Source organism: Schistocerca cancellata, chromosome 5 (genome assembly GCF_023864275.1).
Source record: "Schistocerca cancellata isolate TAMUIC-IGC-003103 chromosome 5, iqSchCanc2.1, whole genome shotgun sequence".
Taxonomy (NCBI): domain Eukaryota; kingdom Metazoa; phylum Arthropoda; class Insecta; order Orthoptera; family Acrididae; genus Schistocerca; species Schistocerca cancellata.
In genome coordinates this window covers 377,700,318-377,714,691 of record NC_064630.1, presented here as the reverse complement: position 1 = coordinate 377,714,691, position 14,374 = coordinate 377,700,318, and the positions used below count along the sequence as shown (strand labels likewise).

General features: G+C 41.7%; 1 protein-coding gene across 1 annotated transcript in view; it reads left to right on the top strand.

Moving 5' to 3' along the window:
* LOC126188014 (facilitated trehalose transporter Tret1-like) overlaps window positions 1-11,554 on the top strand; it is a 70,404-nt gene extending 58,850 nt beyond the window's left edge. Inside the window, exons 4-5 of the mRNA XM_049929431.1 lie at window positions 1,108-1,566; window positions 7,607-11,554. Coding sequence (XP_049785388.1) covers window positions 1,108-1,566; window positions 7,607-7,954 — 807 coding nt within the window. The 3' untranslated portion in view covers window positions 7,955-11,554. The remainder of the gene's footprint in view (window positions 1-1,107; window positions 1,567-7,606) is intronic.
* Window positions 11,555-14,374: the final 2,820 nt, after the last annotated feature.

Genomic DNA, 14,374 nt, shown 5'->3' with positions numbered 1-14,374 from the left:
TCTGTATCCAGAAAGGCCCGTACAGGACCTGCAACATGCGGTCGTACATTATCCTGCTGAAATGTAGGGTTTAGCAGAGATTGAATGAAGGGTAGAGCCACGGGCCGTAAAACATCTGAATTGTAACGTCCACTGTTCAAAGTGCCGTCAATGCGAAGAAGAGGTGACCGAGACGTGTAACAAATGACACCCCATACCATCACGCCGGATGATACGCCAGTATAGCGATGACGAATACACGCTTCCAATGTGCGTTCACCGCGATGTCGCAAAACACGGATGCGACCATCATGATGCTGTAAATAGAACCTGGATTCATCCTAAAAAAGGACGTTTTGCCATTCGTGCACCCAGGTTCGTCTTTGAGTACACCATCGCAGGCGCTCTTGTCTGTGATGCAGCGTCAAGGGTAACCGCAGCCATGGTCTCCGAGCTGATAGTCCACGCTGCTGCAAACGTCGTCGAACTGTTCGTGCAGATGGTTGTCTTGCAAACGTCCCCATCTGTTGACTCAGGGATCGAGACGTGGCTGCACGATCCGTTACAGCCATGAGGATAAGATGCCTGTCATCTCGACTGCTAGTGATACGAGGCCGTTTGTGATCCAGCACGGCGTTCCCTATTACCCTCCTGAACCCACCGATTCCATATTCTGCTAACAGTCATTGGATGTCGACCAACGCAAGCACCAATGTCGCGATACGATAAACCGCAATCGTGATAGGCTACAATCCGACCTTTATCAAAGCCGGAAACGTGATGGTACGCATTTCTCCTCCTTACACGAGGCATCACAACAACGTTTCACCGGGCAACGCCGGTCAACTGCTGTTTGTGTATGAGAAATCGGTTGGAAACTTTCCTCATGTCAGCACGTTGTAGGTGTCACCACCGGAGCCAACCTTGTGTGAATGCTCTGAAAAGCTGCTCATTTGCATATAACAGCATCTTCTTCCTGTCGGTTAAATTTGGCGTATGTACAACGTCATCTTCGTGGTGTAGCAATTTTAATGGCCAGTAGTGTATGTGCAACCTACTTGGTGAGAGCACTGGCACAGTATTGAGAGAGCGTTGAACTTACTCAACCGGGAACGTGTTGTTGTGCAGGACGTGGAGGAGGAGTTCGAGGCTCTGCGGCGCTCGGTGGAGGAGCGCCAGAGCGAGCCGGGCGCGGGCGACGGCTACATGGCGACGATGCGGGAGCTGGTGTGCGACTCCGTCAACCGGCGCACGCTGCTCATCTCGGGCATCCTGATGCCGCTGCTGCTGTGGTCGGGCTACCTCGTGCTCATGACGTACGCCACAGTGTTCTTCCAGCGCTCGGGCAGCTCCGTGGACCCCGACGTGTCGTCCATCACGCTGGCCGTCGTGCAGATGGTGATGAGCGTGGTGGCCTCGGTGGCCGTGGAGCGCTTCAGGACTCGCCGCACGCCGCTCATGGTGTGCTTCGCCGGCGCCGCCCTGGCGCTCGTAGCGGAGGGCCTCTACTTCTACCTGCTGGACGTGGCGCAAGCTGACGTGGCCGCCTTCAGCTGGGTGCCGCTCGCCTCACACATAGTCTACTTGGTGAGTCTGTGATACACTGGTGGGAAGAAATCATGTGGACTAATAAAATGTCGGGAATACATTTCTTCAGGTAACATATTCAAGTGCTTAACACTGCAAGATCACAGGTTAATGCAAGCGCGCGGCAAGCCATTTCAGATGTGAAATGCTGGTGCATTAATAACTGGTGCAATCGCCAATACGTTGAATGCAAGCATTCAAACGCGCACGCATTGTGTTGCATAGGTGCTGGATGTTAGTTTGTGGGATGGAGTTCCGTACGTGCTGCACTCGGTCGGACAATACAGGGACGATTAATGCTATTTGTGGATGTTGCTTTAGTTGTCGTCCGATGATGTCACATATGCGAAATGAAAGCAGCTGTCAGAAGGAAAATGAGAGATCCTTTTAACGAATTTTAAAGCACTATTTTATCTGCAGATTCTAAAAATAACAGCAAAATACTTTGGTCGTACGTAAAATCTATGAAAGCTACAAATAATTCAACACCTTCTCGTGCTGACAGTACGGGTAATTTAACTGGTGATGATAAACAGAAGGCCGAAATTCTAAACCTAGCTTTCAAAAACTCTTTTACGATAGAGGACTGCAGCACCATTCCCCCTTTCAATTATCGAACAAACGCAAGGATGGCTGCCATAGTGTTTAGTGTATCTGGAATTGTAAAACAGTTAAGATCCTTAGACGCCAGGAAGGCATCTGGCCCAGACGGTATCCCCGTAAGATTTTATGTTGACTATGTTACAAATATAGCACCACTCTTATCCATAATCTATCAGAGATCATTGGAACAGCGAAAAGTTCCACGGGACTGGAAGAAGACCCAGGTCAGAGCAATCTATAAAAAGGGTAGAAAATCGAATGCACATAATTACCGGCCAATTTCACTGACATCGATTTGTTGTAGAATCATGGAACATATTTTGTGTTCAGACATAATGACCTTTCTAGACTCTGAGAAGCTCATCTGCAGAAACCAGCACAGTTTGAGGAAGCAGCGGTCATGCGAGACACAGCTGGCCCTCTTTGTGCATGATAAACAACAGGCTCTAGATATGGGCTCCCAGGTTGATGCCATATTTCTCGACTTTCGAAAGGCGTTCGACTAAGTTCCGCGCTGTCGCTTGCTCCAAAAAGTGCGCGCTTACGGTCTGTCCGATGATATATGCGGTTGGATAAAAGTTTTCTAACAGACAGGGAGCAGTATGTCGTCTTCAAGGGGGTGACGTCAACAGAAACAAGCGTAGCTTCAGATGTGCCCAGGGCAGCGTAATAGGTTCGCTACTTTTTATGATTTACATAAACGATCTGGTTGATGGTATTGACAGCGGCATTAGACTGTTTGCCAATGATGCTGTAGTCTACAGGAAAATAGTATCACACGAAAGTTGTGAACAAATCAATGAGGATTTGCAGAAAATAAATGCGTGGTGTAATGACTGGCAGTTATCTCTCAATTATAGTAAGTGTAACCTACTGCGTATAACAAGGCGTAAATCCCCATTAATGTACGAGTACAAAATAGATTCCCAGTCTTTAGAAGCGGTAACATCCGTCAAGTATCTGAGTGTGACTATTCGAAATGATCTGAAATGGAATGATCAGTTTACAGAAGTAACGGGTAAGGCGAACTCTAAATTGCGGTTTATTGGTAGAATCCTGAAGCTATGCAGTCCTTCAATAAAGGAAATAGCTTACGTTAGTTCGTCAAGTCTTAAGAGTATTGTTCGTCTGTGTGGGGCCTTTACCGTTTGGGTCTGATTCAAGAGATTGAGAAGGTCCGAAGAAGAGCGCTAAGATTCGTGATTGGTACATTTAGCCATCGCGAGAGTCACAAATCTCATAGAAAACTTGAAGTGGGACACACTTGCAGATAGACGGCGCGCTAAACGAAGGGGCTGCTCACTAAATTCCGAAATCCGATCTTCAGCGAGGATGTAGAGCATATATTATTACAACCAACTTTCAAATCGCGCAATGATCACCACTCAAAGATAGAGAAATTAGAGCTCGTACTGAGGCGTTCAGACAGTCGTTTTTGCCCCACGCGATCCGCGAGTGGAACAGTGGAAGGAGTGGGGGGGGGGGGGGGGGGGTAATTTGACTTTGGCACGAATTGTGCCCCCCGCCACACATCGCTTGGTGGCTAGCGGAGTATATATGTAGATGTAGATATGTCCTCGATTGTGGACAGACCTGGTGATCGAGGAGACCAAGACCACATATCGACACTCTGAAGAGCATACTGGGCTACAACAACGGTATGTGGGCGAGCGTTATCCTGCTGGAAAACACTCCCTGGAACGCTATTCATGTATGGCAGCACAGCAGGTCGAATCACCAGATTAACGTACAATTTTGCAATGAGTGTGCTTGGGATAACCACGAGAGTGCTCCTGCTGTCATACGAAATCGCATCCCAGAAGGTAACTCCGGCTATAGGTCGAGTAGCTGTAGGTCCAGTATGTCTAGGGCGCAGACAGGTTGGTTGCAGGTCCTCAACTGGCCTCCTTCTAACCAAGACGCGGCCGTCACTGGCACCAAGGCAGAACCGGCTTTCGTCAGAAAACACAACATACGTCCACCTTGCCCTCCAACGAGCACTCGCTTGACACCACTGAACTCGCAAATGGTGGTGGTTTGGGGTCAGTTGATTGCACGCTACAGCGCGTCTGGCTCGGAGCTGTCCTTGAAGTTGCCGATTTGTAACAGTTCGTTGTGTTACTGTGGTACAAACTGTTGCTCAAATTGCTGCTGCAAATGCAGTACGATGAGCCAGAGCCATACGTGATACTCGTACATCGTGTTCTTCCCTCTCGGTAGTGACATGTGGCCATTTGGAGCCCAGCCTTCTTACGATCGTTCATTCTTGTGATCACCGCAATCGTGTACATTAGCTAAATTCCTTCCAGTTTTTTCCGCAATATCGCAGAAGGAACATCCAGCTTCTGTTAGTCCTGCCTGTCCCAGTGTACAACAGACAACCACAATCTTTGTGACAGTGCGACAGATTGTACGCTGCAATACGTGCATTGAGACTGGCGGTCGTTGTCTGAACAGTTACTACGAGCTACACTGTTGTTATGTGCTGCACAGCTGTACGCTATGTATGTCCGTAACACAGTAAATATGAATTTCCAACCATTGCTTCCTTATTTCAATATAATAGGTTGTGGACGCCTATGACCTGTTTCGATTTGACCCATATGGTTTGAGACACCCTGTATTGACGTTTGCAGTGTCGATACTGAGCACCTGTAATATGAGATAAGAACTTAGACAGATGCTGTATCCACTGATCTGTGCTTGTTTTAACACATGGCTCGCGATCGCAAACGCCCCGGCATATACCACGATCGACGCAAGACTACGTTCCTATATAATTAAATTATATAATTTTGTGATCACCAAGGAGTTCATTTCCTCTACACTGAGCTGACCAGTGGGGATATAACAGTCACAAGTGTTTCATTCCAATTTGGGCACTGACGAGTATTATTACTCATATACATTTGTTTACAGTACACGCGTACTCACTCTTGACACGCACAGTTATTGGACGTCTCTGAAATACTCTAACAATACTGGATTATTGCAAATCAGAAATTTAAAGCAGTCATGAGCTGAAATTATGAACACTTATCAGGTTCGAATAAGAATTGTGTGTCTGTTCCCAGGTTATTTAACAAGTACTATACAACAGTACAAGATATGCATCATTTAAATTTCACAGAATAAATATTTTTTGATGGAATAACATTCTCTGCTGATACCTTCGAACAAATACTCATATTTTTCATCTCACCTGAATTGTCAGAAATCTTAGGTTGAATATTGTAGATACTTAGCTTCCAGACAAACAATTCAACTATCCATATACCGCTTCCTGCTCATATATCGAATAATCAATCCTTCGGCTCACCCCAGGTACATGCACAGCGTGGCGCTCAATAGTACCAACATAATCAGTATGCCACAAAGTTGTTAGCAAGTAAGAATGAGAAGGAAGCTCAGATTCTAGTCCAACGACCAGAAGTGCGGCTCGAGGTTACTTTTGTACTTTTTAGGATTCCTTGCCTCAGTCTGTAGAAGTGGAACCCTTAAGGATCGTTTTGTTGTCCATCTGCCTGTCTGTTTTCCCAGCAATCAGTAGACATATCATGTTCGAATTTACATCACATACTAAGGCCCTTAGTCAGTTGGTGGCATAAAAATTTTAAGCTTTTAAGTCAGTGCAATCAAAAGATAGGACTCTTTATGTCACATATTTTGATACTCGAAAACTCACGCATTAAAACCTATAGGGTACTTCAAGTTGACCTAGAATCATGAAATTTTGCCACAAGCAAGATTTCACAGTACAAGAAAAGGAAAAAGTCAAAAGTTGTTAATTTGTAATTATATCACATGAAAAAAAATATTACTTATGTCATTTGTTATCTGACTTCAAACATGACATTAAAAGATTCTCGAAAGTCTTGGAATATGAATGTAAATCTGAAAAGACTGAAAAATCAGCCAACCACTTGCAAACAAAGCTTTATTAGCCCCTGACCTAGGTTTCGATATTTATAAAAAGTATTTGTCAGAAAGAGTGGGCCTTGTTACATCACATGATGGTTCACTACATTAGATGAAGCCGGACGGTTCTTGTCATATATAAAATGACAAAACAAGAACTATCCCAAGCAATGGCTTTAGGTAGCAGCCAGATTACACATAACGTACTTCAGAATGAATTCTCACTAGTAAATGGCCACAGATAGAGGCTTTTGTCAACGTAAAATTTTAATAGGAATCTAATGATAAATTATTTGCATAAGTTACGTGTACATCATTTTTTAACTTCCTGTCAGATTAAAACGGTGTGCCGCACCTTTCGCGGGCAAGTGCTCTACCAACTGAGCTACCCAAGCACGACTCACGCCCCGTCCTCACAGCTTCAATTCCGCCAGTACCTCGTCTCCTACCTTCCAAACTTCACAGAAGCTCTCCTGCGGAACTTGCAGAACTAGCCTCCTGGAAGTGAGAATACTGCAGAGACATGGCTTTGCCAGCGGAGTGTGCGCTGATATGAAACTTCCTGGCAAAGGTCCCGAGTTTGAGTCTCGGTCCGGGACACAGTTTTAATCTGCCAGCGCTCACTCCGCTGCAGAGTCAAAATTTCATTTTTTTTGTTTTTTATTAAATTCACGTAAACAGGGCCTTTGCAACTGCCGAGAAACCTGAAGACACTTCTTTTAAAGCATATGCAAGCTGATGTCTTTCATTTTGTGTTCAAATGTTTCGTCTCTTCAATTTTCGAATCTTTGGGGGGGTGGGGGTGGGGGGGGGGGAGACGAAAACTCCTTCTTTCAGCTTATTCTCTGATAGCCTTGGAAACTTACTTGCCGCATGTTTGAAAGTGTCACTGTCTTTTGGTAGGGCTATAATAAGTAGCATCATAATTTCAAGTTTTATGTGGGATGAAGGCAGGAGTATTTCTTTGGGTTCACAAGAGAACCTAATACTACGTTTTTTCCTCTAACTTTTAGCATTCTGTGTGGCAAGAGTTTCTGATTCCTTTTCTCACTGTGGCTATTTATTCATTAAACTAACGGCTATTTATTCATTACATTAACGCCAGCATCGTTTTGTGATGATTTGCAATGTAGCGTGCTACAAAAATTTGTTTTATTTTGTAGGCTATAAGACAGCTACCACTTTGTGGCACAGTCGTTTTTCTTCGATTGTGGTACAGAGAGGTAGCTTTGTTATAGCCTATAAAATGAAATAACTTTTTGTAGCAATTTACACAGTGCTGGTGTTGGTGTAATCAATAAATAGCCACATTTTACATGTAAGTAAACATTTTAAGTACTTGACCTGAAATCAGCACCCAAAAATACACCAGACAACTGTATAGATTTAAGAAAAAAAATTGCATTGACGACTAGCGTCATCAGCTGCACCTTAACATTAACTTCAAGTGAGATATCGTCGAAATATCATTTAGGCGCCTCATTGTGCCCTAAAGCTAATTCATGTTTCTGATCGACAGATATGCATGACGATGGGTCCAGGCGCCCTCATATGGACGGTCTGCAGCGAGGTGTTCCGTCCTCGCGTCAAGGGCATCGCCATGTCGGTGTTGTCCATCGTCAACTGCGGATCGGCTTTCGCCACGCTCAAGACATACCACGCCATGTCCATCCACTTCGAGCTGTACGTGTCCTTCTGGATGTTCGCCATTTTCTGCGCATTCGCCGTGTTCTACGTGTGGAGGTTCGTTCCCGAGACCAAAGGCCGGCTGGCCGAGGAGGTGGCGTTGGAGATAGCGGGCATCAAACCTGGACGCACTGAAGACGAGACCGCCACCAAAGAGGAGAGGGAAAAGATAAAAGTGTGAGCCTGCGCTCCGTGGCACGCCAGTACTCTACAATATGACAAACTCTGATGCGCCCAGTATTATGAAAAGTGTCGCCTATCTCTTGACTGTGATAGCCTTTCGACACTCTAGACTTTTCGGTGCTGCTGAAGAAGCGTTATCATTCGCATTATATATTTCACATTCATACAAAGTATCAACCATACCACTTTATTGTATTTGATGCAAAGAGATTATTTATTGCAAGAGATCGTAGGCTTACCTGGCCGTCTCCAGTGAAAACATAAGTTCCTCAATTTTTATAAACGATCATTCTACAAGGTGATATATATGTATATAAAGAACAGATCAGCAGGGACTTATGTTTACTCCTGATGCTTCACCCGTTTTTGGCCTAGGTGAAGAGGGCTCTTTCATTGCTACGACTGCTACTTAGTTTCAGTGTCTTAGCAAAAAAAAAAAAAAAAAAGAAAACTTTCATCACCAGTGGCAATCTACGAAAGAAAGTCTGGATCATCTTGAAGCAGTTTCTTAGGTTCTTTGCAGACTTTCTCGCAATATCCTTCTGATCGTCTTGAAGCAGTTGTGGCACAAATTTCTCCGCAATACTTCTCATGTTCAACTTTTCTCATACAATACGTTAACGTATACCATAACGTATTCCCAAGGTGTTAGAGAGGTCTTGACAGCCTGTCTACGAACTTGCAGAATCAGATCCTCCATTTGCCGAACGTTTCCTGGAGTGATATCAGTTGACGGCCGACTGGAAAAGTCCTCGTTGTCACTAGATGTTCGCCTGTTTTGAAACGCCTATACCAGTCGTAAGTCTGTGTCTTGCCAAAGCGTTGTCTCCAAGTGCTTGCTTCAACATCTGGTGCGTTTCTGCAGCGGTTTTCCAGCTTTAAAATAAAACTTTACTTAAATACGCTACTGTTTCATGTCAGCCATCGCAAAGCCACCAGCTGTCGGAAACACAACAGTGGAAATATGTTCACCAAGAAGCAGCCAAATATCACTGAGATCACAGACACTTGACACACTAAGTCAGGGCAGGTGTGTGAGGGGACAGCTAGTTGTACTCCAACGTCCTCTTAACCATTAGCGGGAAAAATCAAATTTTGGGAATATTTTTATACCACATTGCATTAAATTTCTGTTGGTGTTCTGAAGTATTCTACCAGAGACTGGCTCTTCCTGCAGTACTAGACCCATTTGAGATGAATTTTCTCTGAGTTGATATTAGTATCGTTATCGTAAGCCCGGCACTGCTAATCACCGATATGACTGATAACTACGTAAGATAAGGTATTATACGCCGGCAGCAACAGGGTGCGAGGAACCTGTTTCATCAACGAGGCGTGCAACTTCAGAGCCCACAGTGTGACACAGAGTTAAGGGAACCTGTAACTGATATCTGTTCCGCTTCATACCACATGCTTTATTTTGCACGCAAAATTTCCGCCTTCATATTGTTTTTTTTTCTGAATTCCTCAGTCAGGCTAGTGATTTCATGTCACACACACACACACACACACACACACACAATCATATGTGAAAACTATTATCCTACATTTACACTCGTCCTTCTGGCAACGTCTTCTTACAGGAACATCATCTGCGGTAATCTGCAAGCACATTGCAAATCGTGGATCTCTTCTTTTTTCTTTGAAAAAAAATTCTCAAAAAATGAGCAATAATCAGTGGTGCACCGCACGGACCGCTTGTGCACAACTTCTTTGGTATACGCCCCACGCTTCCTTTGGAGACTCCTAACGAACTGCGTTTGACAGTTGTCTTCTCCTTTAGGTCATTCTAAATGTTATTATTAAATATCATGACCTCGTCGTGATATTTGCGTATCCTGGACTTCAGTGCCCATTGAACTTCTTATTTTCGTTACCAAATGTAATTACGGAACTTCTTTGGAGGTACATTTAGTTTTCTTGATATCGAACATTCCCTACGAAGCGCCCCGTCAGTTCAGAGGCGTATTATTCTAGTCATAAATCTGGTAGAGTGAAATATAGTAGAACACAAAATCCTGAAAATTCACACCTGAACGTAAGCCATTCTTCCAACTGCCATACAGTGGCGCAATCACTAAGGAACAACGATTGCAGTCAGTTAATCACAGTTTAAGCAAGTCGTAAGCAGTGGATTCTGTGAGTCATAACCTTACATGTTATCACAAGTAATTTCTCAAAGATTTTTTTCTTCTCATTCTACCGTTGAGACATGAACCATATGGGAACAGTTATGCTTCCTGCTATTACGACTGTTAGATGGAACGTAAATTTTCTCTCATCGTACACTATTTCAGCCATTCAGTGCCCCTCCATTTGTAGAATATATATTTCCCGTAACATGGAACACATTGTAAAATTCTCAGCATCAGTAATTTAGTAAACTCGTATACTAAAATCAACAGCTCGTCAGATCGTTACGAAAGTATACACTCTGATTCATTCTCATATTTCCTCAGTGCAGAAATTTAATGCCTGCTTCAGCCACACTTCAACTAATCTGAAGATAATAGTAGCCATACCTTGATCAGTTCTTCTAATCCGTAAAGAATACACTTTTTTTATTGAGACCTATCTGAATTCAGACTATGTTCTCCTTTAACCTTATTTTCTGCATGTCAAACACAATGTATACTATCCCCTTTAAGCGCTAGTCCCTCTAACAATTACAATCGGTTTATTTTTCATTGGCTCCATTTCTTGAAACGTTAACTTGAAGAAATATGCCGTGAAAAACTTGCTTAAAATAGAGATCGAATGAGTCAACAGAAAAATGCTACCTGCTGCCATATGACACGACCGCGTTGCATCCACAGCCAGAAAATCCATGAACTCAACTGCTTACATAAACTACACTCGCGTTATTAATACCATCTGTAAGCCGAATTGGATACCAAATCAAATAAACATCTTTTTCTACATACATTTTCACAGTAAATTAATTTTAACTCACTCTCAGCAAGCTCCTGTCGTCTGAGCTTTCTACATCTCCTGAATTATCTTCATCTCATAATAGTGTCTTACGAAATGCTAGAAAGGAAACATATTCTGTCTTCACAACACTAAATGTGTACTTTTCTTCTGGATGTGCACGATTACGAAAAACTGGGAACAGACTAATTTGTCTTGCAATAAATCAGAGACAGAAATACGATTGCATTTTCGTATCTCTTCGACATATCCTTGACAATGAAGTCTCAGTTACTCCAAAAAATGATAAACTAGTCATATTCGTGGTTCGCCGTATCAAGAAGGAAAAACTGCAAGACAAGAAGACTGAAACAATAACGAAAATTATACGACAAAGAAACATTCGAGAGGAGGCGGAAACTGGGACAGTATTGCGATAGCCATGACACAGGCAGTATGCTATCTACATCACGAAGCCTTTTTCCCTGTATTAATACCAGGCAGCCATATACTGATCTTGTATTGCCGTAGGTTAAGAAAAATGTTCCTAAAAACTCTTTTCAGCCTGACTGGTTTACATAGTGACATTATGTGTACCACCATTTGACCGTGTCTATGTTCCTATGAGCTGTTTTTGTATGGACAGTATACAATTTTCTGTAAGATATTAAAGCCAATAAAATTCGTTTTTCATGAACATTAAGTTATAGTAGGGATTATTTTCAACGTCCTCACTTTTTGGAATGAATAGCAGCAAACGTTTTAAATGAAAACACGTCTTATGACTGCAACTGTTTCCTTGACGTTATTACATCACTGCTAGCAATATGCATCTTCATCCTGCTAATGAATTACCAGTATAATCTTTGGGAAAAAGAGATGATAACCGAAGTATGAGAAATTACATTCTTGTGTTGATTTTTTATTTAAAAACTGTAAAACTGAATTAAGATGGTTGTTGACATAACATGTTACACATCTTTTTTTCAGTGTCAACTATGTAAGAACACAGCTACATAACTGTAAATTCTAAACATAACTACATTCACTGCGATATCGAGACACCTCACGAATAGAATTAATAATATATTAACAACTTTTAATGCACATGTGGTGAAATTCCTGGTCTGGAGGTACCGTGGGGCAAAATTAAATGGAAATAAAATGTAATCGTTACATTAAACTTGATGAGGTCTGAATTTTCTTGGCAGATTAAAGCATTGTGCAAGATCTAGACGAGAATGAGAGTTTTTGCCTCTTAATAACTGAGTTACCTAGACATGATCACGACACACCCTCAAAGATTTAGTTCTACAAGTACTTACGTATTGTGAATTCTGAAATTTTCCCGGCGTGTTTCTTCTTCCAGTAATTTTCTGGTTTGCAGCCGGATCCCATCAACATTCTGCCACGATATTTCGGCCCAGAGACGTCCGGCCATCCTCAGGTGAGCAGACGAAGTACTGAAGAGACCTGATGCAGTCATGGTATTTATAGCGAATTCCGCGCATGCGAATCTTACTGGCGGTTTACGGCGCATGGATTAGGAGGTGACACGCGCGATGCAGCCAAGTTGTGTGTGCTGCCCTTAGTGGTGAAATAAGAACAATCTAATCGCTAAGTATCGATTCCGTTGTGAACGCATAATTATAATAATTGGATCCCAATTTTTATCCAGCTGAAAGCCATTATCATAATTCATTAAATTATCAGCAAGACGTATTTCCACGGATTCTTTAATTACAGAGTCCCAGAAGCTGGAATCCGGTGCTAAAATTTTGGTATTATTATATTCCATTGAACGTCCCATGGAAATGCAATGCTCTGCTACTGCTGATTTTAAAGGTTGCCGCAGACGGGTGTGTCTTTCGTGTTTTACACAGCGTTCCTGGACCGTTCGTGTGTTCTGAGCTATATATGCAGAGCTACACTCACAGGGAATTTTATAACACCCGCGTTCCTCAATTGTAAATCGTCTTTAAAAGATCCGACTAAGGCCCTGCTCTTTGCTGAAGCACGGAAGATGACATTAATATTACTCTTCCTAAGCAATCTGCCTATTTTAGAAGACGCGTTCCTGGCATATGGAAGAAAGCATTTTGTAGAGAAATATCTTAGGGTTTGTATCATTCACGGAAAGAAGAAAGATTAAATTTTCTCACTCTACTAAAGAAGAAATAAAAGCTGAAATACAATCTCATGTTTGAACAGTCTGTGGAAGGTAATTTTCAGAGAAATCATCTTGGCATTTCCCTTCAGCAACTTACATAAACCGCAAAAACTGAAATCTTGATGGCCAGGTATGGATTTGAATTGAAGTCCTCTGAATTTATCCGGTCTCACTACCACATCGCCTCATTTGGTGCACGATTATAGAATAATATTTCACTATGTACAGCCTAAAACAACTAGATTAATTGTTAACAACTTCAAGTTATAAATTACACAAATAAAATGACGAAATAGAGAAAACATAATGAAACCCTCCTCCAAAAACAGCCACAACAAGTAAATCAATCATTCCAGAAGAAATACAGTAACCATTAACATCAAAACAACAATAAGAACTAAATTATTATTATTAGATATTGCGTAATAATGTAAACTAAAAGAATAAGAAGCAGTGCAGGATATAAAATATTTCAAAAATTAAATAGTTACCTTATCTTAAGCAACAGTTTTAATAATCAAGTCCTTTGAGTAAACTTCAACCAATAAAGGTATATTGCAAAATGATAAACCACAAGTGTCAAAATAAATCGATGTTAAAGTTATGAAATTAACAGCATATCCTATAAAATGAATATTCTTTAACTGATAACTAATAAAATGTGTGTACAAACATAATAAGTCCTTAAAAAATGTACCATTAATGGAAAAAAGGCAAATTTTGGATACCTTGTAGCCAAGATAGTTATTTTGAAATGTTACGCAAAATGATTACCGTAGTAATTAGATTTATTTCAGAATAATGCATTATGAAATCACAAATGTAATGTCCACCATCAAAATTAAAGATCCAAGAACTAGAAATCAGAACATCATCTATATGATTTGGAAATCAAGAATGAGTAACTAAACCTAAAGAATTCTAACCAATTATAAATTCCAAGTGAATTTTGTCTCATCATTGAAAAGTCTGTCTGAAGTAAAAGTACTAAATATTAACAACAAGATGTACACTCATTTCACCACATATATAGACCCCACTTTCATAAATAACTAATTAAGGATTATGTATCTAAATATATGTGAATAAGAGATATTCAGTCATTTATTAAAGCCATTACTAGTATCAAATTAACAAGTTCTATAAAGATTATAGATACCAAATAAAAATTAAAGTTACTGGTGTAACAGGAAAGGTGGTACATCGGATATTCTCATTAATTCGCCGCTCAATCTCGATAATCCAGTGCACATTGCTTTCATGCTTGACGATATCACGGGGTGAACATGGGATCACATAAGGTTTGTCCGCTGTGCGCTGAGCGGTGGGCTCCGAAAC